Source organism: Tachysurus fulvidraco, chromosome 4 (assembly GCF_022655615.1).
Source record: "Tachysurus fulvidraco isolate hzauxx_2018 chromosome 4, HZAU_PFXX_2.0, whole genome shotgun sequence".
Taxonomy (NCBI): Eukaryota; Metazoa; Chordata; class Actinopteri; order Siluriformes; family Bagridae; genus Tachysurus; species Tachysurus fulvidraco.
Window position 1 is genome coordinate 20,991,803 of NC_062521.1, and position 26,500 is coordinate 21,018,302.

Below are 26,500 nucleotides of genomic sequence, written 5' to 3' on the forward strand. Positions count from 1 at the left end.
AGCTCCAGTCCAGAGAATGAGCCAGTGCAGGGCCCGAGTGTGACTTTACGTAACTAAGGTTGGCAAACAGAAAGTCGCCTGAGGAATATTACTGTAGCTGTAGGATGTGTGATCTTCATTGAAGCGCCATGTAAAGATCAAGCAAGTGCCCTCTTCCCCTAGACCTACACCCTGAATCCAGGAGGCAACACAGAAGCATGGTGGTGGAGGAAATCATCATTACGCTCTCCGGTGGAGCACCATGGGGCTTCAGACTTCAGGGGGGAGTAGAGCACCAGAGACCACTGCAGGTTGCCAAGGTATGGCTCATCCAAGGCCTGGCATTATTTATGTTCCAAACAAAATATGTCCTTAGTCACCTGTTTTATTTTTCTGTTTACACATCCTACTTTCTGCTTATGCTTTCTGCTAAACTTCATTTAGACATTCCATGTAAAGCCTAAGAAAAGACTGGAATCAATGAAGTGACTGATAGAACTGTTAACTTATTATCTCCCAGAATTCAAGGCAGCCCCACAATAAATTACTGATGATATTTATTTTACTTCAATCTAATACATTTTAGTATATTTAGCTGTTGGTTTAATATATAAAAAAACAGGCAAAAATTCCATGCACTTTATTTAAAAAAAGGTGCCGCAAATGAAAATAATTGCGTTCTGACGCAATGAAGCACTCTACATTACTAGGATAGGAACCCACTTTCTTCCATTTTGGTGGCATCCTGTCAGTGCACAGGATTTCATTTCCCACACACAGTTAGGACTGTGTTGACCATGCAGAACTGTATTGGATAGCAGGCTATTCTAGGCTGTTCGAGAATATCATGCAATGCAGCTTTCCCAAAGGGTATCGTCTTCGTGTCAAGAAAGATATTTCTTATGGAAACAAAACTCACCTTGGTCGTGTTTCTTCATTCCATTCTGTAAAGACTATTAAAGTCATTCGTTTGTCTTTTTGCAGCCAAAGACCCCTTTTATTAACTGTCAGTTCAGATTTACTTACAAATATGACAAAATATTATTCTATTTTTATCCTAAAGAGGTAAAACTTCTCTCTATACCAAAGCATAATCCAACACCAGATGTATGTCTGTATGTATGGCCAAAAAACTGACCATACATAATCTAAGAACTGTGCAAAATCTGAGCAACTGATCCCAGTCTCTGACTCATGGCCCTGGCTTTGGTAGTTTCTTGTGATGTTTTCTGCTTGTGTGGGTGTTTAATAACTGACATTCTATATCTTAGGTTATTAATCTGTTTTTGTTGTGATTCTCCTCAGTCAGAACAGAGTGCACCTGTAATCAAGCTATTCTGTAGAAAAGCATGCAACTGATGTGTTGAAATCTAATCTGAATAAAGCCTGAGTGGACTGAGTCACCAGACTAATGTCCCACTTACAATTAGGAGCAAACACTCAGGGGAGATTAGATTTGATTCATACGGGTAAATGTCAGGCCTGAGTATTTTTAGATTCATCATCGTAACATCAAATTGCAATGTCTTTTACAGTAGGCATCATCTATTTAGAAAGTGCAGTAATGACAGGTTTTATGTTTCCTGTTTTTTTGTGTTTTTTTTTGAGAATATGACATGAGAAAAGACCTTATCTGAAGTGTAGTATTCCTGGTGGCAGCTGGAGGGAATGTCTGTCCTCTCCGACGGGTATTTTAATATCTCCGTGTGTGGCACAGTCATCGTGTTTGCTGCCTAATGTGTCGAGGTTTGCAAAGCACATAACTATACCTATATACCATGTGATGAATTATATAATTTAACGATGTAATAAACGATATGTGAATTACGTAAATGATCGTATGACACGAGAACTCAAAATGAAAATGCTATAAATAATATTTTTATTAAAACAATTTCGGTGTACATTATATGAGACTAAATAGTGAAGTGAATGTCAATAAGTTCTACACATAACAATAGTATATACCTTTTCAAAAATACTAATTAGTTTTTTATTCAAGGAATCCTCTTTGTCTTGATTTGTCTGATTTGTAATATTGACCCCTTGTATTTTATCCTATTTTGAAAACCCCTCCTACCTCTTTTTCTAGGAATGGAGTCAGTCAGTCAATACCAAAGCAAGGAAAGCTGATTTTTTTAAATATTCACTTGTCCTGTCTTTGGCTGATAACTCCCTGTACTGGTGTAGGTGCGCAAGCGCAGCAAGGCCTGCAGGGCAGGACTGCGAGAGGGGGATGAGCTGATGTCCATCAATGATAGCTCCTGTGAGCATATGTCCCATGCACAGGCCATGAACTTCATTGATAGCATCCCGGGATCCCTGCACATTCGGGTAAAGAGGTAAAAACCTTATATGTTTTGGTGCTTTTCTGAAGTGCTATATACTATATTGCAAAGAAATTGTGCACATGTGACCATCACACCCATTCTTTGATATTCCTCAAGCTGATGTCACAAATTTGGACGCACACAAATGTATAGGATGAATTTTCTTACATTGGAACTAAATGGACTAGCCTAATATCTATTCCAGCTTTACTATGACTATGTTAAAAAGACATGAGCTTGCTGAAGGTGGTGTGGAAGTATTTGAATAGCCTCCACAGATCCCTGACCTCAACCCCACTGAAGACTTGTGGGATGACCTGGAATGCCAGCTGCAGCCCTTCTCACCCAACTTCATTGCCTGACCTCACGAACGCCCTTATGGCTGAATCCTCACAGCCACACTCCCAAAGTCTAGCGACAATAAATGTGGATGTTCATAAAACAGCAAATGTGGTACTAAAAGTGGAATGGGATGTTCAAAAATTATGTATGGGTGTGATGTTTGTCATTTTTTGACCACATAGGCTAGAAGAAACTTGCCATGTGTTACCAAAAAATTCTAGTAAGGTACATCATTTTATAAGCACACGGTTTTGTGTAAATAAAGGTTTACAGGTGTTTTGTTGTTCTCTTACTTTCTTTATTTGATCTTTTTACATATGTGTCAGAGCACCCGCTGGGTTCCAGTCAGTGGTTTTGGTGGCCCGAGCCCCTTCTCCCCGCATCGATAAAGAGTACCGTGCTGCCCTAAGGGCCAAATCCCCATCCACCTCCAAAGTGCAGCAGTCTAGTGTTCGACAAGCATACTATATCTCACCGATGTCTCAGACTGTCCGCAGTGGTGTCACCTCTCCATTTGACAGTGAGGCCTACTATGGAGAGACAGACAGTGATGCAGACGTGGCAGCCCATGACCGTCAACGTAAGCAGAAGCGCCGCAGCCCCAGTAACTCCCCAGGAAAAGCAGGCTACACTTCTCCTGACATGGGAGAAGCCTCAGAGATGAGTGGCTATGACAGTGCACCAGATGCCCAGGGCTACACCAGGATGGGGTTTGGATCTCAGGATCCCACTTTGACTGGGGTGGTTCCCAGAGAGGTGGTGTACCAGCCCCATCCATCTGGAGCCTGGTCCTCCCAGACCTCCACTGAGACTTCATCTATGAGTGCAGATGAGCAGAGTTCTCAGGACCTCGTATTGGAGGAGGAAGACAATGGGTTACAAGAACTTGCTAATGTACCATTGGTGTCTCCAGAGAGAGCGAAGGGGGCACTGAGGCTGGGCTCCCGTAGTCATTTAGTGCCCATGGTGGGGCCAGTTGAAAAACCAGTGGATGAAGAGCTCACAAAGACCTACATGGATAAAGCAAGACAAGCCAGTGAGTTTCTAAAACATTGTATTAACCAATTCAATAAAATTGAGCAACTTGTTATCCTTTGTGTGGTTTGTGCATTTAAAATCACTGTATGCTGTTAGCATATGTTTTTAAATGACAGTGAGATAAGATGCATAAAACCACTTGAGGAGAAAAGAGCCAGGTCTTTGAGCTAGGCCAAGGGTCTATATTTGTCCTGTGGCTGTGTGGATGAATAACATGAGCACTTCTTCTATAGGACCAGCCAAAGCATCTCCAGCTGCTCTCTGGCGTCAAAGAGCAGATTTTCCCCTCTACTCTTACACTGCTATTTTATCTCCCTTTTTAGATTAGAGCTTACTTTCTTGCAATCACTTTACATAGACGAACAAATCACATTTTGACAATTGTTATCAGTTCAGTTTAGCTAAGTAAAGCATGTGTACAAGGCAATGCCAAAATGCTATATATATATATATATATATATATATATATATATATATATATATATATATATATATATATATATATATATATATATAAATGTATCTGAAACAAAAAAGGAAACATTCCTGGCTAACCTCCAAAACATTCAAGTTCTGCCTGTTAAGAGCACACATTCAAATCTTGTCATTGTTCTTTTTGCACAGGTCTGCAAATCATATTTTTATACAGTCATGGCATGGTGCAATTGAATGGTCAAAAGTAAAATGTGAAACAATGTAATATGTCTGATGCTTTGTTTCATTTAGAACTGAACCGTGGTGATACACTCCAAGACAAACAGGTGAAGGAGGCTCGGAAAAAGTGTCGCACAATTGCCTCTCTGCTGACTGATGCACCCAACCCCCACTCCAAGGGTGTCCTGATGTTCAAAAAACGGCGCCAGCGCTCTAAGAAGTACACATTGACCAGTTATGGTAGTGTGGATGAGGACATGCAACAAGACTCTCAGGAGGAGGACAGTCAGTTCCTTGGAAGTGAATCTGAAGTAGATGAAGAGGGATTCAGTGCAATACCTGATCCTACGTGGGACAGTGACTACCTGGAAATTCTAGAAAAGAGATCAGCATCTCGAGGCCTGGAAGAAAATGAAGCAGAGGATTCTCTGAGTACTGGCCTATGTGACACCACAGGGAGGGGGGCAAAGCTTTTTGAGCAGCAGAGGAAGAGAGCTAAGGAGCATGCCAAGAAGATTTCTATTGCTCAGGGACAACAGAGCCTGATGCATAGCCAATCCCAGCCTGAAATCCAAGAAGAAGAAATACAGACACAACCATTCAATTTGTCTGCACAGGTAAAAAAGCAAGTGAAAATCCAGCCACCACCAGTTGCACCAAAGCCCACCATACCACCAGAGCTGAGAATGCAGGAGGAGGCGTTTCCTAATAAGACACACATCACAGGATCCACACCTCAAGCAACCCCTTCCACTGTTAATGAGCATACTCCCAGCATAACAGTACCAGTCCATACCTTGGTGCCTCTAACAAACCAACCAATAACGGCTGCATTGGCTAATATGCCTCCACCTTCAGTTTCTCTACCTGAGTTGCCAGCTAGCTCAGTGTTGAACCGCACAGCTCGTCCATTTGCCCCTGGGTTCGTTAGCCACAGATCAGCTACAGCACCAGTTGTGTTTCGCCCTAACACTGCGAAAAAGACTCCCAGACCAATCTCAGTGGCAGTGATGGCCCCTCATTTCTCAGCACCATCCAATGAGAAGGTTTTAGATGTACCTTCTGCCAGTTTCACAGTGAGCCATATGAGTGGTGCCGTTTCTACTGGAGTACCCTCCAAATTAATTCCTATGCCCACTGAGCCTCTACCACACACTGTACCAGATCCTGCAACCTCCCATACAACACATCCTCCATCATCACTGAAAAATATTCAGTCACACACTATCACACAGACTATAGTACCCGATTCCTGTGTTTCTGTTAATGTTATTAGAGCTACTTCTCCTGCTGGTCTCACTGATCCCACTACCATAACTTCCACTCAGTCTACTGCCCCTGAGCCTCAAATGACACCTGTTGCCCCTATGAATTCTGCAGTCCCTGCAACTCTTGTTAGCACAACGACTCAACTATCTCCTGCAGCTGGGGGGAAAACTGGTATCCTTCAGGAGGCTCGCCGACGTAACACCAATAAGTCATTGTTCAAGGTGATTGAGAGCAAGAAATCCTTGCCCAATCCTGAGCTGTTGTCTATGGTGCAGAATTTGGATGAAAGGCATAAGCAAGCATACACAGAGCATGTCTCTTTCATTGAGGACCCGTACAACTTTGATGATAGGCAGGGACGGATTGCACCACCAGTGGCTCCTAAACCACGCGTCATCCCAGAAACGTCTCTGATTCCTCAGGGAGAGGGTAAAGGTGCCGAGCTATTTGCAAGAAGACAAAATCGTAGAGATGTCTTTGTGATAGATTCTGTTCCATCACACTCACAGCAGCAGCAATATACAGAGCATCAATCTACTATGGCTATGAACCCTCCATGTGAGCCTTCATCCTGGAAGTATTCTCCAAATGTCCGTGCTCCCCCACCCATTGGGTACAACCCTCTCCTGTCCCCTTCTTGTCCCCTGGTATTACAGCGTGGTGCAGCAAAGGGTACTGAAAGAAACTCCAAGGTGGGTAAAACTGGTCATGGAACCCAGAAGGAAGGTATCAGGGCCATAGACTTCATGAGGAGGCAACCTTATCAGCTAAACTCGGCCATGTTCAGGTTTAGTGGTGACTCAAGTGCAAAGTCATCAGGTCCCTCCTACCAGAGGCAGGTGGGTCACACCTTAAGCCAACCCAGGCAGGTACCCGTGAAGGCAGCACGGGTGTGTGAGATCAAACGCTTCTCTACTCCTACTCCTATGTCAGCTCCAACAATAAGTCCCACAGTGATTACTCCACGTGCACAAACATCTCTGGCTGAACCCCTGTGTCATTACGACATGACCTCCCCTACTCTAGCACCTGTTTCACCTCCACCTCAGCATGAACCTCTAACTGCAGCCCTGTCTGCACGAGCTCCAGGTTTGCCAGAACTCCCAAAAATCTCTGCCACTCCCATATTTCTTCCTACACCATACTCACCCCCAGCTTCTCTCTCCAGCATGTCGACGCTAAGCTGCCAGGGTCTTCAAGCTACCAAACAGTTCAAGAGTGCTCCTGAGTTAAGTTCCCTGCCACCAGTACCCCTGAAGCCTACAACCCAGGCACCCAAGCCACACTTTATTGCTACACGGATGGGAAAACAGCCTCACATCTGGAGGCCTGGAGCTCTGTAGAAATTAGTTACACACTGAAGAAAGGATGAGTACAATTCTTATCATTTATACAAACAGTTCAGATACCGATATTCACCAAATCAGAACAATTGTGCAATATGAAACACAGTAAACTTCAAGTAATTGAAGCAAAAAAAATTTGACTCCACCACAGGCCTTCTTGCCCAAAATTATTGAATGACCTCACTAATGCTCTTGTGGTTGTATAGGCAAAATATAGTGAAAAGCCTTCAAGAAGAGTGGAAATTATTATAGTGTAATTATTATAGTGGGTACTAAATCTGTAATGAGATGTTCAAGAAGCATATATGGTTGTGACATTCAGGTGTCTACAAACCTGTATAGTTTATTTAGTAATGAACATGACATGTTTAAAAACAATTACATTTGATCATTCAGAATTGTAGTCTGATAAAGAATTTATTGTACCATTATGCAGAAAGTACACTATGCTTACTCTCTCTCTCTATATTTTTATCATCCTTTGTTTCACACCAGGGTACAAAACCTAAAGATACTAACTGTAGTACCTTGCTATGTCCAAGTCACTGCATTTTTAGACTTTCAAAATGCATGTGTAGCTTGTGTAAAATCATCTTCTGTAAAATCTCATTTCTTTCATGTTTTGAGCAGAGCAGAAAAAGACTTATAAGGGAAACATGATGAACCCCTTACTGAGAGTCTTTAAATTACAACTAGCAGCTAAGGTGCTGAAAAAGGAAACACCAAAATTTGGGGATTTTTACATTTTTTAGATGTTTTTAATATATAAATTATAAAAACTACTCAGTCAAATCTATAATTATTGGCATTCAACAGAACCAACAGAAGGGGTGAACTATTTAACATTTTATTAATCATGCTATTATTAAAATTTACTTGCAGCACAGTAGAAAATGCTTACCTTTCTCTAAAATTAGCAGTTATTAATAGAAATTAAGGCGCCGTAAACAATTAAAAGCTCTTATACACATTATAATATACAGTGTTACGTTTTAGTTGCTTTCAGGCTGTTTTATATCTAGTGGTCCAGGGTTGAAATTATACAGTATGACTCATTAAGTACTTTGTTCATTTTATATATTGATTTTTGCTAATTATTTTGAATGCTGCTAAAGGTTTGACTGTAAACTTATATCTGTTGGGTATAAGCTTAATTCATGTTTGAAAATGAAATAGGACTGCAAGGTGTTGGCTAAAAGGAATAAGGTAAGCTGGATCCCCACTTCTCATAAACCAGAAATTATATCTGTCCTGGCAGACCCTGGAAGGAACAGGTGCACGAGTGTCACAGCCTATTTGTGGGAGTAACGTAAACAGCAAACCAACATCATCCAAATGGAATCTGGCACTTATGTCTCACTCACATTCTAATAAAATTATATTATTTATTTAACTAATTTAATGTCACTGTAAGAGCTCAAACTAGCAGTGTTGAAGGTTATATGGGCAAGACAGTCAAAGGAGATGGGTTTGAAGTCCAAGCCTTCCAACTAGTTCTGTGTTCAGTCACACCAGGCATGTGTAGTGACTACTCTTTTAATGTTATTAAGTAGATAATTGGAGTTAAGACACAAGGTTCATACTGTCAGGTTTGTTGTATTTGGGTGCTTTGAGATGACAAACACCCAGCCAGTTGATTGTAATTTGAAGTGATATTTAAGTGTGAGCTCCGAAAGCCACTAGTGATGAAAGGAAAGCAGAAAGCCAAAGATGATCTATGAGGGTTTTCAAAGCAGTACAGAAGGAAAAAGTAGCAAGTAGTACAGGAACTCATTATAGGAGCATATTATACTACTGAATGTATAAGATGCTGAGGGAATATAATAAATGAGGTAATATGACTAAACATGATGTGTTCCCCAAGGCATATTTAACTTTGAATAGATAATCAAACACAGAATTAAACACACTATGAGCTTGTGTTTATTTATTAATTCATGCACTCTTCTGTAAACTATGCACGTAAAGCTTCATAGTAATAATTTCACAAATTATTAACTATAGTAGATGTGTGCAGAGGGTCAGAATGTTTGTGTACTGTAACATTTGATTAGTAGAATCTTGGGTAAGTGTGTGAGTGAGTGTGTGTGTGTGTGTGTGTGTGTGTGTGTGTGTGTGAGAGAGAGAGAGAGAGAGAGAGAGAGAGAGAGAGTAATAGTGGACTGAATAGCTTTTGATGAAAAGGTGTATATTTCAAGAAATAAATATGAACTTGAACGATTCTCAGTGTCTCTCATTTGTTACGCCACACTGCCCCCTAGTGTTAGCTATAATATTACAGTTCACTGAAGCAAGATTTCCATAGACGTCACTAAATTATATAACTACCCTGACTGACCACACGGTGGAGACCTTTCCCCATTTATCTACTGTTCATACACAAACAACCTGTCCTGACACACTGAAGACCTAAAATTGGAAATAAAATTATTTATTGGAAAGAATCATAAACTCAAAGACCATGTACTTAATTAAAAATACTGTTTGTTTTTCAAATGCAACATTACACTGAAATGAGCACTTATACCTTTTATATGCCTCTTATCATAAAAGCATGGTAACTGTGAATGTGTTGGAATTGCAGGATAGACAAAATAAAGTTTATGTACACACAAACTGAAACTCTTTGTCTATGACCAATAGTCAGCACAGAAAATAGTGTTATTCACGCTGTAGCATAAACTGGCATCATTCTTCTCCTATATTTAGGGCTGTTAATGTTCATCTAAGTTCCTGTACTTTTTTAAACCAGTGTGGCTATATCTGGTATGGAATATGGCCATTTAACTTGCTGAACTTCTAAAGAAAGAACACAAGGTTTACTGCTGTTGCTTTAGAAATCTTCTTTGTCTCAGCTCCACGGTTGCAGGATTAAATATATAGATGACTTATTACACCTTCAGTTAACAATTTTTGAACTGGTTTGTTCCATACAGTTCTCCTGTCCAGTTAGTGTGCACTATCCTGTTTACTGTCCTGTGGAATTATTGTACACTTTTGCTCTAGCGTGTATTTGTAATACTTTATGTAATCTGTGACACTGCGTTGTTGCATCTTGCATAATAGTCCTGAAGAAATGTTTACTTATAAAAAAAAAGGATATATTATTTAGATTATATAGTATTATATAAACTTTTGTTTGTGAATAATGGAGTAATGGGTAAAGTTAGAATTTGAATATTTAGAGAACGTATGGTCACAGGTCAGGGGTTTGCTGGATGGATTTGAAAAGGTGAACATTTTTCCAGGGAAGAAGAAACTTAATGCTAGAGGAAACAGTACAACTGCCATCTTCAATATGTGGAGCAGTCTTTACTCTGTCAGAGTATTTGATAACTACACTCTCTCTTCTGATATATTTAGAACATGAAGCATCTGCAAGAAAGATATTAGCCTCTTGATATGACCATCAACGCTTGCAGCCTGAGACCCCCCCCCCTCCATCCCCCACTCTGTCACTCCATGTCTTCCTGCCCCCCTCTACAACTTGCTATCCAAGTCCTGACTGAATTTTGCACTCCCCAAGATCTTAGTCCAGTCACAGGTCAGCAACACCCTGGGATTTACAAACTTTTGATTAAGTCCGAATCAGAAGTTCTGCCTCTTCCTCTTGAGACCACTTCTGTACAGGAGTTTAAAACCCGGTGAGTGGATCACAGTGTGCTCTCCTTTGCATGCACCGTTTAATAGTTTAGCAGCTGCACAAATTATACTAAACCATAAGACCAATAGTACTCCTATTGAAAGTGTATTATGATTAGAGGCAGCTATGTAGCATACAGTGTGTATGCTTTTATAAGGTTTTCACTGTCAAATATAGGAAAGGATTCATATCAGATTATGGTTCCATGTTTAAAAGCACAGGGCAGTGAGAAAGGGAATGTGCTGAGCTGCCCTCTTTGTTGCCCGGGTGTGGATTTTATATGGAGTGCAAAGCCTGGAATATCCAGCTGGGGCAACTTGAGCTGAGTGGTGCACAGGTTACCAGTGTTTTACAAGAACACCAACAGCGTTCCCATGTCGCCCTAAGCTTGGTCTCACATTTGCCCAATTTTTACATCACAATGTCTCACTTCTGTAGAGTTAGATACACATATTTGCATCTGACTTTGTCTGTCATCACATCTGTGACGCCACCACTCGCTGTTAAAAGGTCTTCAAAATGGCATTTAAAAATAGCTGGAGTAGATTGAATTACAGAGAAGTGAATTCAATGTTTGCTATTAGCAGAGTCTTGAGGTGGCAGCGATACTGTATGTTACATGAAAAAAGCCTGGAGTAAAGCCTATGATTTTAAAGCACGCATATAATATTAATATATAGGTTATGCCCCCTGCATGCCAATTTAGAACTATAAAAAAGTGGGTATGGATATTATATATGGGTTTATATTCTCCTACACAAAAAGGCCAATCAAATGGAAAGCAGTTGGGGTATCAGTTTGGTGTCTGTGGGGTGGTATATGTTTTCCTTTCCCAGGCTTCAGTATGGAATCTGTGGAATGTGAGGTCATATACACACAGACATGACGTGTGTCCAACACCCTGCACTGCTGTGCTAATACTACTACAGCAGCACTCCATTATCTTCTGAAGAAAACAGGCCGAAAACAAAAAACAATTCATCTCTCTGTGTTTATGTTTTTCTTGCAATCTGAGAGAAGGTATGATGATGTATCACTTTAGGAACATAGACTAGTGTAAGGTAAAGCCTGCTAGTTTTCTCATAAATTTCAACATTAACTCTTAGATTCAATAGTAGAGATAGTAGAAAATAAGCTCATAGTAAATGATTATTGTGTTATATAAAACACTCCTAACACCACAATATCTATCAAATTAAGGAAAACCTTGCCTGCTTAACAATTACATTCTATCTTATCCTTTTCTTTGGTCTGTTTCACCAGTTTGGAGTCATGCCGCTCGCTGGAACACCTGCCCCTCCCAACAAGAGGAAAAAAACTACAAAAATCATCACTGACCTGTCACATATCACTCAAAACGGTGAGGCTCCAAAAGACTGTGGCTGAAGATGATTAATTCAACAGAGCCACATATTTATTTATTTCTTTTTTTTAATACACTCAATACAAATCTGCAACCTATAATAAAGTATTAACACCCCTGTGAATACCAATGATGCATTCTTGACTTGAATCTACAGTGAGTAGAACCTAGGTCAGTGAAGAGACACTTTCATGTGGTATCCCTTTGAAATGTTTATAATGCAGCGTGTGTTTGTTCAGCTCACCTCATCTGTGAAATTCTAACTGTGAGAGCTGATATGTTGAATGAAGAGAGAGATTACCAGCAGAGAACAACACACAGATTATATTTAACCACAGGGCCTTTGATTCTGTAACAGAACGGGCTGCGAGTCTCTCCATAACTAAACATTCAGGTCAAACTGGGAGACCAAAAAAAAAGTTGTATTTATAATAATGTTAGTTTGTGGGAAGTACTGGAGTTTTTTAGGGGTTGTCACTGAAGCTCTGCATGGCTATACTATATATATATATCCTAATGAGGTGAAGACTGCCACACAGACAAACACTTAGCCTAGAGATTTCACAGCAGAAATGGCAGCTGTCTTTTTAATTATCACTGAAATGCCTCTCAGATGCACACAGGGCTATACTTACTAAAATCAACATGTTTTTCGCTACGGTTTTACAATGTACGAATACAGAGGAAAGAACGAGCACATTTACCTTTTCATTAAAGCACTTATCAGTGTAGCATAATTAATTACTGTAATTGTGTGATTTTTGTGTTTGACCTCGAGCAAACTCATGTTCAGGTGATGAAATGAGTGTATCATACTATGCCGATGAACGAGTGATGAATGAGTAGATAAATTACAAAAGATTGCTGTTCTCAGGTTTCTATCCTAATTTGCAGCTCCATCATGGTATGAACCTGCCTTTATATCAGTGATCTGTAAACTGGTCTAAAAACTGGAAAGTCCTGCTTACCTACATATTATGTTGCTTTCTTTGTATGACACTATGACATTAATGCTTTTCCAGGAAGTTCATATACAGGGCAATAAGAAAACATAAATCATTGAAAGTATGAACAAACATAACATATGTTTACCGAAGGTGACAGGGATAAATAAAATAGTTATGCAAATAATCAGATGGTCACAAAGTTATTGCAGGCTATGACAATAAATTGAATTGCAATGATAGGACATGTTGATTAATTTAGCATGTAACGTCCTGTATAATAAATACATTTAGAACATAACTGCAGTAGAGAGAATTTAAAAAAAGGGTATGCTCGATATTAGCTACTCATCTTTCTCTCTGCGCCGCCAGAGTATGACTCAGAGCCTGAAGCCTCCGAGTTTGACTTGGGGACGAAGATCAGTACACCCAAAGACTTAATGCTGGAAGAACTGTCCCTGCTCAATAACAAAGGCTCCAAGATGTTCAAAATGAGGCAGCTACGTGTGGCGAAGTTCATCTACGAGAACAACCCTGACGTATTCAACTCTGACTCTATGGTGAGCGTAATCGAACTCCACAGTGTACATATTATGCAGTGAATGTGTTCATTTGTACTCTTAACCTATCTGTGATCTGTTCTCACAGGATAACTTCCAGAAGTTTGTCCCTGGCATTGGGGGCCAAATGGTGGATGTTGGTGGACATCTGGTTGGTGCACGTCTTGTTGGTGGACAGATAGTTGGTGGACAGTTAATTGGAGGTGGGCATGCACCTGTGCCTCCTCCCAAACCAGGAAGCTGGGGTACAGGGGCAGGAAGTGGAGTTGGTGTAGGAGGAACAGCTGGCAGAGTGGGCGCAGGGGCAGGACAGAGTGCCGGCTCATCAGCTGATGGCTCACAGAGTGAGTGGTAGAAAGAAATCCAGATGGTGGCCTCCATATATCAAGCAGATTAGTTACACTCACTTCATTTCCACTCTCTGGAGCTAAAGGGTCTGTCTGAATAATATCAGTGTGCCTGCATAGAGCCACAGCTCATTCTTTACTGAATGCTTACACACTTAAGTCAATTTAGTTAAAAATTGCAGTAGCTCTAGAACTAGTTCTTCAAATATTCTTCAACTATTTATCATCTGGGGCCTTCTTTTAATGGCATCTGTTTTTATCCGGTTGTCTATGTACAGGTGCAGAAAGCGCTGCTGCTTTGGCAAAGGAGAAGAAAAGTAAGGAATATGTGAAGATATATGTATCACCCTGGGAAAAGGCCATGAAGGGCAATGCAGAACTTGTATCTACTATGAAAGCCTACATGCCTGGACCCTGTGCTTATAAAGACCTGCCTAAATACAAGAGTTTTAACAGGTGCCATCAAATATACATGTATGATATTTATACTGCCTGCTAGGATCTCAAAGCTGCTACTAATGACAATATTTTCAAACAAGTTTTACAGTAAATAACAAACAAGTGTTACTTCGTTATCCTGTAGGAACGAAAAGGAAAAATCTTTCGGTTCACTGTATTGTAATGTGACAACTAGTGATTAAAATTCGTGAATGCAGAAAACTGACTTTTTTCGGTTTGAGCGTCACATAACCTATTCGTCTTCTCCTGCTTTAAAAAGAAAAGTCTCCTCAGGAACGGGATTCGGCTCCCAAAGTTGACCCAAAAGAGCCGACTCAAAGAGACTCAGACGTGAATTACACGTCTGCAGTTTGCGTGAACTATTGAGGCTAGCTAACAGAGAGCCGATAAGTCAGGTTAAAAAAAACAAACAACACAATAGCAGTAGAAACAAAACTTTGTAGTATATCAACATTCAGGTGTTTTGGTAAATTCTTAAGAAAATACTTTTTCCGATGTAAATAATACAGTACATTCATAATACGAGGGGGGAAGGGAAGGGAAGGGAAGGGAAGACTACTGTATCTTATTTGAAGATGGCATCATTGTTTTTCGGGCAAACTAATGCCATCTTACCTTTTCTCCCACTTTAGGTCAGCCATGCCTTATGGTGGGTTTCAGAAAGCTGCTCAGCTGATGACCTTCCAGCTGCCAGATGTCCAGGCAACAGCAGAGGAGCCGGAGCCTGCAATAGTGTACCACCATGACATACACTCAAGACCCTCCTTTAACCGCACTCCGATCGGCTGGGTGGGCAGCGGAGACACAAGCAACATCCACCTCCAGGTTGATACTATGCCATTTGATGGGGAGACTGACGAGCTGTGAGGAACGAACACCTTAGACCTTCAAAAAGTGCAATCTATAGTCACTCCCCATACCTGCTTTGCAGTTCTTCTAACTCTCTGTTTACGCTCTGTTTCTTTTTCTTTCTATTTTTCTTTTTCTTTCTTTCTTTCTTTCTTTCCTCTCTCTCTCTCTCTCTCTCTCTCTCTCTCTCTCTCTCTCTCTCTCTCTCTCTCTCACACACACACACACACACACACACACACACACACACACACACACACACACACACACACACACACACACACACACACACAGTGCTTCCATGTATGTAATTTCAGTACAATATATTTTTAAAGTATGCTTCATATTCGGTGGGTCGCTGTGTGTGAAATCAGTCTTGATCCGTGTCCATGTGTCCTGATCCATGCACTGTTCAAATTGGGATACTAAATAGGTTCAATAGGGTTCATGCATGCCCTTGTTCAAATAGGTTGTGAGACTGAAAATTTGTTAGTAAAGAAAATATATGAACAGCCATCAAAATATTTAATTTAATCTACAATCCTAGAGTCTTAAAGTACCAATTTGATGAAGTCAATGGTCCATCTGTGCCATTTCCATACAAAATCCTACTATGCAAATGTGCCCCAATGAGATTTATATGTGAATAAGTGAGTTACCAAATGATCACTTGAGAAATGTTAGTTATTGACTAACCATCACTGGAACTTGGAAAATATTTAATTAAAATGTACTTTCAAAGCTGTTTAATTAAATGAAAGACATATTGACTTGATGATGAGGATGAGGATGATGATGATGATGATGATGATGATGATGATGATGATGATGATGAGAGTATGCAACATGTTTACCTATTGTTGTTTGGCATGTTGATAAAATGAATAATAAGAGTTTAACATAACCCTAACTTAATAAATATTTAAAAGCCAATGATTTGTATGTTTCTGTCTTTTTTTCTATTAATCTTCTTCTTCTTTTTCTTCTTCTTCAGAATCTGAATCTGAATACTTTATTAATCTCTATGGGGAAATTGGGTTCGTTACCGCAGCTCCAACATAAAATATAAACACAACATAATATATGCAAAAAAATAAAGCTAGGATTTAAATAAATATAGCAGTAAAGGTGCTCTGGGGAGCACCTTTGCTTGGATGAACCTGCGACATAACGTATTCCTGTATGCGTCCAGGACACATCATGGGGCGGGTGGAAGATGTTGTCTGAGTAGTTTAGCCAACAGCCTTCTTTCTGACATTACAGTTCGAGAGTCCAGCTTCACTTCTTTATGTAGCACTATGATCCTGGAGAAACGTTGTCTCATTTCACAGTGTACTGCAACAGTTGAATATGGTTATGAATATGAATATGGTTGAAATGACAATAAAAGCTTCTTTACTTGACCAGCATGCAACGGCAAAAAAGATAGCACTGGCACTTATTATTATTATTATTATTATTATTATTATTATTATTATTATTATTATTATTATTATTATTATTGTGTAGTACACAGGATAATAGAATAGCTTTACTGTCAATCTACAAGTACACTAAAATGTAATTTTGCATCTCCTGGTGCCCAGATGCATATACACAAAAATAAAACAAAATATAAAGAATGAATCGATGAGCTTAACAGGTTCTACAAATATGCAAAGTTGAAAGATAAGAAACAAATGCAATACCAACAGCAATATCAGCTTAGCAGATGTTATTACATATTGTATACTGTTTAATGTATAAATTACAAATATTAAAAACCCTCTATAAAGCAACATGCACCACAAGATACCTTCTCTTTTACGGCTCATAAGCAGTTTCACAAAATTATGCTATCATGTTTCAGAGTATGTTTTCCTTTGAGCATAGGCTTGGTTATAGGTTTAGTTTACAGCTCCAGGCTTCCCAAGTTTAATCCCAAGCTCATGTTACGGTTTCCCAGTGTCTGTGTGGGTTTTCGTAATGTTCTCTTGTTTTCTCCCACTTTCAAACAAAACCCAACAAGCCAGTAAATGAAATGAATACACTGAATAGTCCCTATACAGTATGTGTGTGCATGGTGCCCTGCAATGGACTGTCGTCCCTTCCATAGTGTATTCTCCTGTTTTTTGCCCAGTGACACTGGTATAGAGTCCAGATCAACCACAATCCTGACCATGATGAAGCAATTACTTAAGATCAATAAACGAGTGAACAAGCTTATAAAGATCAAATATTGTAAATGTTCGTGCTGGGATTTGATACCAGATTATGGGTTTTGTGGTATTATGTGAAAACCTTTTCGAATAAAGAGGGTTTTATGTAGACTCATGAAAAATATATTATTATGTACAAAAATAATCACTATCATAACGAATAGCAAATCACAAAGCATTTCACAGACAATAGTTACAAATACTGTTTTAGATATAATGCACAATTAAAAATGATTATTATAAATAATTTTATTTAACTAATGGGGTTCCAAACAGAAACACAGTTCTCTGCCTGGTTGATGGTAAAATAACATTACTTTATATAATTTATAAGTTATGGAGAGAATTAGTAGGTCCAGATTTAGTGGACTTGTTTATTCAGCCGGCACATTTTTTTAATGCCATAACCTAATAGCCTTCTACCTGGTGTTCCTTTACAACAGTGTCTGCACATTTTTTTCAAGGCCATAGCCTTAGAACCATTTACTTGTACTTTTGAACAATGTCCACACATCTCTGCACAGCTATAGCCTTTATATTTATCCACTGTACATATATTTACATCTATACCTCTATATATTACATACTGTGCATATGTTTACATATATATATCTATATATTACATACTGTACATATGTTTACATATATATCTATATATTACATACTGTACATGTATATGTAATGACAATAAAGTTGCATCCATTCATCCATCCATCCATCCTCCTACCTACCTATCCATCCATCCATCAATCCACCCGCCCGCCCATCCGTCTATCTATCTATCTATCTATCTATCTATCTATCTATCTATCTATCTATCTATCTATCTATCTATCTATCTATCTATCTACCTGTCAACCCATCCATCTATTAATCCACCCACCCACCCGCCCACCTATCTATCTATCTATCTATCTATCTATCTATCTATCTATCTATCTATCTATCTATCTATCTATCTATCTATCTATCTATCTATCCATCTATCCACCCACCCATCTATCTATCTATCTATCTATCTATCTATCTATCTATCTATCTATCTATCTATCTATCTATCTATCTATCTATCTGTCAACCCATCCATCTATCCATCCATCCACCCACCTATCTATCTATCTATCTATCTATCTATCTATCTATCTATCTATCTATCTATCTATCTATCTATCTATCTATCTATCTATCTATCTACCTGTCAACCCATCCATCTATTAATCCACCCACCCACCTATCTATCTATCTATCTATCTATCTATCTATCTATCTATCTATCTATCTATCTATCTATCTATCTATCTACCTGTCAACCCATCCATCTATCCATCTATCCATCTATCCATCTATCCATTCATCCACCCACCCACCCATCTATCTATCTATCTATCTATCTATCTATCTATCTATCTATCTATCTATCTATCTATCTATCTATCTATCTATCTACCTGTCAACCCATCCATCTATCCATCTATCCATTCATCCACCCACCCACCCATCTATCTATCTATCTATCTATCTATCTATCTATCTATCTATCTATCTATCTATCTATCTATCTATCTATCTATCCACCTACCTACCTACCTACCTACCTATCCATCCATCCATCCATCCATCCATCTATCTATCTATCTGTGTCGCACTGTGACTACCTGAGCAAGTCTCGCGAGACTTGTGTACACGGTCACCACCTGGGTGGCTCTCGCGAGATTTCGGTTACCTTGGCTGCAGCACACACACAGTGACGCCGGAGGATGTGTAAAGATTGAGTGGCGAACCACACAACGAGGTAACGGACCGACACCTACTCGAACCAGGCAAGCAAACTAAAAAATCTTACTATTAACACTTATTCGTGCTGTTTCTCTCTATTATATGTTTGTGTTTTGAAGTTCAGATGTAGCGTAATGAGCGCGCGCGCACACACGCACACGTGCAGGTCTTATGAGTGACGTGTGCTGGGTCCCGTCCCATGCCGTATTAAAACCTACTACAGAGTATGAAAGTACACAACCGTACGTTACTATAAGGTTGCCATGGTTACCCAGGAGGCGTAGCATAACAACATGCTATACGGTGCGCTAGTGTGCAGGTTGTGACGGAGCTGCTGCAGAAGATCCATTACTTAGTTTTAAATTGTTCTGAATTGTCAAAGCGATGCGTGGAATAATGCAACGTGTAAACGAACAGCGTGTTGCATGAAAAAGCTCTCATGTGCATGAAGGAAGAAATTAGGAAACACGTTAAACGCAGATCCTAAAGCTGCTGACGAAGCTGCTTTGGTGCTCAGCTAGCAGCTAATAGCACTGCGCATCTACTTCAGACCACGTTACTATAGTGCACTGGAGTACGAGCTGAGCCTTTTTGTTCCAGTCAGGATTTCACCTGGTCTCTGTATGATAGACCACGTGATAGTGTGTATTCAGTGTGTATCCTGCTGTACGAGGTGTCTACTGCACAGTGCGTTCATCACCCCATAGATCCCTTTTCAGCACGTTCGTTCATTGGTGTAGGAGATCCTTTAATTCCTGTATTTGTCCCTTCCAAGTCAGTGTCATCTTTTGTACTCAGTGCATAGTACCAGGTAACTGCAAACCTGGCTGTTTTACAATTTCAACCTCAGGAAAGCTGGACATCAGAATCAGAATCAGTTTTATAGGCCAAGTGTGTTGACACACATAAGGAATTTGGTTCCAGCTGTTTGTGACTCTCAAAAGTACAGACATGACTAACGTTATACCATACAAGACAAGATAATACAGACGATGAGATACAATATAGACAGTGAGTATTAAATATGAATACAGAATTTATGACTGATCAGTTATGTGCATAAAGTGTGAGAGTGCATGGTAGTGCAAATAACTGTATTGTGCAATATTATGCTTTGTACAATATGCAGCAGCAGTAGTGTGTGTAACGTATACGGATGATGTGATGACTGACATTTCTGATAATGCAGTACTTACAGATATGAAGCAGGGAATATAATTATGGTGAGTTGTTGATCAGGGTGATTGTCTGGGGTAAGAAACTGTTCCTGTGTCTGGCACTTTTGGTAAACAAAGCTCTGTAGCGCCTGAGAGAAGGGAGGAGCTGAAAGAGGTTGTGTCCAGGGTGTGAAGGGTCAGAAGTGATTTTTCCTGCCCAGTTTCTGGTTCTTATATGGTGCAAATCCTGGGGAGTGGGCAGGGGGGCACCAATTATTTGTGAGATAAGACCTCTTCATACCACCTTATGACATCTGTTGTACTGCAGACTACAGTTTACTCAGGCCTACTGTGAATGTTGCCCAGGCTGTGGGAAAATTGTAAAATGGGCCTCCGGGGCAGGGATATAACTAGTTCTAATGCAGTATTCAGTACTGCTTTAAGAAATGTGTCATGTGACATTTTCTTGAGATGTCACATGACAAACTCCTTTTGTCTTTGTTTTCATTGCTTATTTGTGTACCAGATTTTAACAAACATCTGTGAATGAAAGTCATTGCTAGAGACCCCATACATTTGGGGAAAATGTCTATAATTAGCCATAAAATTTTCAGTGGAAGCTCAGCCCCTGAAAAAAATAAAAACAGCAAGCCAAACCATTTTCCAAAAATAGGGGATGTATTAGTGAGTTTCAGGGTGGCACAATGTCACAACTCCAGGGTTTAGGGTTTAGTCCTGGCTTTAGGTTACTCTCCACATTGTGTTTTTCATGATGCATTTTCACATGAACTCCACTTCAGGATCTGCAGTTTCCAAAAATAGGGAGAGAGGAACGTTATACTAAGTTAGTGCAAATAAGTATAAAATTCTACCCTGCCATAGACTGGTTTTCAATTTATTCCCCCATGGTGGACTCTGGATCCACCATGACCCTGAGCCAGATTAAACGATTATTGGAAATGAGAAAGAGCTGAGTTGCCAGTCATACATTTCCTACATTTTTGACTATCATATACTCATTAGGTTATTTTAAACAGATTTATTCTTCATTTCAGTGGATTTCTAAAACCTCCTTGTCCCTTATTCTAGCATGGCCCAGGACAACATCCCTGGTTGTCTCTCTGTAACTGCAGGGCAGGGTTTATTTTATCTATTTATCTACCTATTTATCCATCCATCCATCCATCCATCCATCAGTTCCCCCAAAAATGCTTTCCTCAATTTTTTCTTTCACACATTCATATTCAGCAGCTGCTTTCTCCTGGTCAGGGCTTTAGTGCAAACAGAGACTATCTAGGGATCTCTGGGTCTGAAGCAGGAATGCACCCTGGATGAGACATCATGCCATCATAATACACATGCACACATTCTCACTCTTAGGGGCATTGTAGAGTCACAAACTTGTGGAATTACATACAGACATGGGGAGAACATGCACAGATATTAATCTAAGCTCGTTATTGAGTAGACTTTAGAGCTCCAATGGTGCTACATGCTAACTACCATTTTGCTACTCCATGTTGAAAACATTTCAGAAAAATGTATTCATGTAAGGTATTTAATAACCTCATACATCAAGCAGTAAAATCCTATTGACTCAATTCATTTCGATTTGTGGTGTTTTCACAATAATAGATTAAAAAATTAGTAATTGGTCAGTGGTACCTGTTCTTACTGTATGGCATGTTAACTAAAAGTAAGCAGCATTACATTTTAGATCTGCTTTGTCTGTCTGCATGTGGCATTACACAAGATACACACATATTGTCTTTATCCTGGAAATAATTGCTGGCCAGCATGCTGCCCTGATCGCAGTGATTACTCAGTGCTGGCCCACTCATATTCTGGCACTTTCCTCTTTCCTGAATACTGCTGTAGAATAATAGTAATGAACTCATCTGAATCTGACTGTCAGGACACAGCTACAACTCAGCCTTCCTAACCACTGTGTGTATCAGATATTGTATAAAGCAGAACGTACAGCTTTGCGTTCAGAATATAAACACAGCACAAGCGGGAACTGTATTCAAGCTCTTCTGGCACATGCTGTCAGCTGCAAACCCCAAACTGTTTCTGATTGCAGTGAGGCCACATTTGCTCCCTGATTGTTGCCACAAATGACTACCATGTTTCTAAATTCAAACATATATGGTCTCAGTCCAAAATGTAATATATAGCAGCCTCATAAAAACGAATCCCAAGAACTATGGTAATGGTGCTTGTGTTAAATATCACAGATTTTTAATGATTATCTTCACTTGCACACTATTTGTAAAATGTGCAAAGATATTCCATGATTGTCACGTGGACGCGCTAATGTGCTAATGTAGCTCGGTCGTATGTGCAGAACAGACAGACATGTTTTCTCTCATCCTACAGACCACTTGCTTTTGAACTGAGCCTCCCTTACAGCAAATATGTGATCTATGCTTTAGAAACCACACCAATATGTGGCCTGCATGACAGAACCGATTAGTAATAACAGGAATGAACTTTATTGACCCAGTTCCTTTAAATTCCACCCACTTCTACTAAATTCCATGAGTTCATATGAATCATATGACACACCCGGCCGGTCACATGAAGTTACCCAGTCATGTTTCACAGTAATTACACTGATGAAAAATGATTCAGCTGTAGGTGTTTATGTGAATATGTTATAATGAATACAGTAGCAGCTCTTCAGCAATGCTAACAGTTTTTCAGATTATGCTGGCATAATCATGCTTTTCATGATTTCAGATTTTTTCCAAACTCTAGCTGAGTATTTTCACTCAAAACATTTGCATGCCTGAAGGTGCAATACAGTTTTATTTTAAGCTATAATACTGGTATATGTTTCATTTCTGAGCATCAGATTGTTCTCTTAAGTGAAAAGGCTTTTTCATCTGCTAACCTCCATATGCACTTTATCAGACAGAGTGTTCCTATGCTACTCTATGAATCAATATTTACTGAGCTTCAATGCCAAATCTGGCAATATTCACCAAATCAGAAGCATAGAAAAGCTACGCAAGGTTGACTTTGAGTTTTGGTTCAGTTTTTATATACTTTATATTTACATAAACAAATCTCCTTGTTTTAAAAAGGTAGTATAGCCTACAATGAAATTTAGTTTTAATTTTCTTTTTACCCCAGATGTTGTTGATCAGCTAATATTTGTTTGGTGTGTGAAGATTGCATCTTTAGTTTTGTGCTGAAACCATGATGCTGTAGGTCTGACAGTTTAGCTTTGTGTCAAAATCCTCACTGTGTTACTGTTTCTACCATTGGCTAGGAGGCTCAGTAATATCCTATATAAATAAAGGTTATAATACTCTTTATATGACAGTAGGGCTAATCATTTAATTCAAACTCACATTCTGAATTAAGTGTAAAATATTTAACTATATTTTAAGTCTCTTTATAGCTTTTAAGTTGATGCATTTAATTGACTGGGTATGATTTAGCTCTGTACAGTATAAAGTATCTAAAATGATTAGGGAATAAACCATTTGAGGTTTTTCTCTGAACAGACAGAATCACTGACAAGCCATAATATCACTAAAACATTCTGCTATACTACGGTCCTGATAATGATGGACATTCTCTCTTATCCGGTGTCTCTTTTGGAATACGTATATGAAATTTGTAGTTGATTTATCAACACCACACATTCGATCACAAGATAAAGCTGTTTTTGGCACAAATGGAGTGAAAATAAATGAAATGTAGTTTCCTCCAGGCTTGTGTCTCCTCCGCTCGTCTGATGCCATCTCACAGTGAAAAGTAAAAGTGAGCTCTGGTATGCATGCTAAACTAGGGCATGGATTGTTATGTAAAAATATGAGATGAATACATTAACATAATGATGGTCAGTACTTGTGGCCTTGTCTGCGAAGTTTTACTTTCAGGCTTTGGAGAGTTTCGGCAGGGGGTTGGAAGGTTACGCAAAGCTGAATTAGACTTTTGGTCATTTTAGTCTTTATAGCATTGTTTATATCATAACGTTACTGAATTCTCTAACCCGATGTCAGCACTGACATGTTTTCAGGCTACAAGGCAAGTCACAGCTTTATATTAATATCCTGATTCTAATGCATTAGCATTTCTATAGCAGCATTTCTAATTCACGGGAACTATCTAAATCTTATAGCTAACATATAAAGAGTTGTTATTTAACAAAATAGTGATTGCTTTAAAGCTTATATAAGGAGATGTGTAACAGTTGTGGAAGAAGTCTCCAGTGTGAGCATTATGTAAGTCAGTTTTTTTTCCTTCGTGTTCACTTTAAGAGAAGTTAAGTTCACTGAACTTATGTAAGAGATGACAGGAACTCATTTCACTCACACCCCATGACATTAAATATAAGTTTAAACAGAAAAAAATATGATGTGTCATCCTTTAATACATAAAAATTGTAATGATTGGCAGATTGGTCTAGCGAAAGAGGAATAACACACTTTGGAATGCACTATTCTGTTCAAATATCATATCAGCGTTTGATTTGTTGATTATTTTCCTATCACAGTTCACCCCCTCATGGATGTTATGTAATTAGTGCATTTATATGACATGGTTTTCAGATTAAGGGCTGACTCACAAATGCATGAAAGGTTTTTTTAAGCAAAGGGAATAAAAGCCCTTTAATAAATGTCTTAAGAAAGCAAAAATAGATAATGTGCTTATGTGACCTTTTAAGAATACAGTATCTCCTTTCCTCATGCTGCTGTATTTCTACCTTTAAACATAATTATGGATGCACTAACTAAAACCTTTAGAAAGCCTGTCTGTGAGAATAAACAGCAGGTTCTCCAAGGCATATATAGAAAAATGAATAAGATTATTTAACACCTTTGGCACCATTCACTAGGATATTGTTCTGCAGCTCGGCTTTCCACTTTGGCTTGCGTTTTATAAAACCTAGTAAGACCTGTAGAGATCAGAGTTTGTATCGCTTTGAACAAGTAATCTCACTAATCGTCTTAATGCTACACTGGTTGATTGTGGAACTGGGGCTCGGTTTGTGTGGCTTTGCTGGTTTGAGAGTAAACAAAGTGAAAGCACTTATGGGTTATTGTAAATGATGTAGGCAGTATAGCAGAGAGAAATCTATTTTTGTATCTTATATGTGGCTCAGTCTACAGCGCTTCTGCCTCTTAGTGATGAACTCCACACTGTCTCTGCACTGATGCCTGGACATTTTCACACTTAGCAGTGTGAAGCATGTGTGAGCTGTTGGATAATGCATCAGAACAACTCGAATAGAACATAATAAATAAATCTGTGTGTGTGTGTTTGAAAATCTGAGCCCCAGAAATCTCGTTCCTTGTGACCTTTTTATCCCGTTTCACCTGGTGTTCTGAGGTGTGTGTGTGTGTGTGTGTGTGTGAGCGAGTGTGCGCGCGAGTGCTTGTTTGTGTGCGTGAATGTTTGTGTGTGTTTCTCTTCATGTTCATTCAGTGTAAGTGAATAAATGTTTTAACATACAGGAACATGGTTTTATTTAATGTGGTCTAAAAATCCTTTTTTAAAAATGATCAGCATTTGTAATCCATCGTCTTTTCAAGAATCCATTTTTAAGAACGACAAATTATTTAAAATATTCCTTATGGGTGTCACCAATTTGGCACCAATCTATTGGCAGCACACTAACAAGAATTGCAAATATTTGCAATTTTTTGGCAAAAAGAACCAATCGAGAGGATTGTATTCATGCCTCATTTTCCAGGACAGAAATCTTTGCTCTTAGTTAGATTTAAATTTATTTCTTTAGCAGCTGTAAAGAGGTAAAGCAGATATAATGGAAGTGTTTCTTTCTAGGGTCAGTGATCATGCCTTTGCCCTAATGGTCACCTGAGGAAGCTGAAGGCATATGGTGGGAGTTACAGTTGAGCTACTTTCCATATGCACCCGAACCCCCTTAGGGCTCTGTTTGGTGTCACTGTTCTTACTCTGCAGTCACACAATGGATCAGCTTTTTAGTCACTTTTAGCATGGTGGTTTGTGGTTAAAACCATAAGTTCATGACAAATTAATATTATTAATTATTTTTCTTGCTTGTATAGGAACAAACAACTGCAATAACAACAAGAAACCATTGGGATTTCCATCATTTTTTTGGAAACTGCAAAAAAAGAGAGAAAGAGGCTGATAACGGGCTAATTTTGTGGACGTTTCATAACATTAAATGTAACTATAAATAGTTGTGTCATTTATTTCTAAATAAAAAATTGTAATTGTTGGTGAATTTGCAGTCTGTGGTAT

General features: G+C 39.1%; 3 protein-coding genes across 4 annotated transcripts in view; all 3 read left to right on the plus strand.

The window, feature by feature from the left end:
* Window positions 1–25,617, plus strand: synpo2la (synaptopodin 2-like a). 2 transcript variants are annotated; one of them, XR_007140358.1, is made up of 5 exons: window positions 1–299; window positions 2,170–2,321; window positions 2,978–3,687; window positions 4,416–9,073; window positions 25,601–25,617. XR_007140358.1 is itself a non-coding variant. In XM_027174867.2 (4 exons), the coding sequence occupies exons 1-4, from the start codon at window positions 198–200 to the stop codon at window positions 6,953–6,955; spliced, it is 3,504 nt and encodes a 1,167-aa protein (XP_027030668.2). In that variant the 5' UTR covers window positions 1–197; the 3' UTR covers window positions 6,956–9,179. The 2 variants fall into 2 exon arrangements, 1 of the variants encoding a protein (XP_027030668.2); XM_027174867.2 differs by lacking the exon at window positions 25,601–25,617 and having other exon boundaries at window positions 4,416–9,179.
* On the plus strand, window positions 10,438–16,056 carry myoz1a (myozenin 1a). Its single transcript, XM_027175063.2, has 6 exons — window positions 10,438–10,602; window positions 11,865–11,961; window positions 13,281–13,468; window positions 13,557–13,812; window positions 14,094–14,271; window positions 14,907–16,056. Exons 2-6 carry the CDS (start codon window positions 11,874–11,876, stop codon window positions 15,139–15,141), a joined length of 945 nt encoding a protein of 314 aa, XP_027030864.1. The 5' UTR covers window positions 10,438–10,602; window positions 11,865–11,873; the 3' UTR covers window positions 15,142–16,056.
* The window catches only part of usp54a (ubiquitin specific peptidase 54a), a 57,974-nt gene continuing 50,489 nt past the window's right edge, over window positions 19,016–26,500 (plus strand). The window contains exon 1 of the mRNA XM_027174965.2: window positions 19,016–19,141. The gene's annotated coding sequence lies outside the window, so the exon portion shown is untranslated. The remainder of the gene's footprint in view (window positions 19,142–26,500) is intronic.

Bases quoted from the DNA above. Each gene is read 5' to 3' on its own strand.
- synpo2la (XM_027174867.2), top strand. From the start codon at position 198: ATGGTGGTGGAGGAAATCATCATTACGCTCTCCGGTGGAGCACCATGG. The intron at 2,322-2,977 runs GTAAAAACCTTA...CATATGTGTCAG, and splicing joins CTGCACATTCGGGTAAAGAG to AGCACCCGCTGGGTTCCAGT. The intron at 3,688-4,415 runs GTGAGTTTCTAA...TGTTTCATTTAG, and splicing joins GGATAAAGCAAGACAAGCCA to AACTGAACCGTGGTGATACA.
- myoz1a (XM_027175063.2), top strand. From the start codon at position 11,874: ATGCCGCTCGCTGGAACACCTGCCCCTCCCAACAAGAGGAAAAAAACT. The intron at 13,813-14,093 runs GTGAGTGGTAGA...GTCTATGTACAG, and splicing joins ATCAGCTGATGGCTCACAGA to GTGCAGAAAGCGCTGCTGCT. The intron at 14,272-14,906 runs GTGCCATCAAAT...CTCCCACTTTAG, and splicing joins AAATACAAGAGTTTTAACAG to GTCAGCCATGCCTTATGGTG.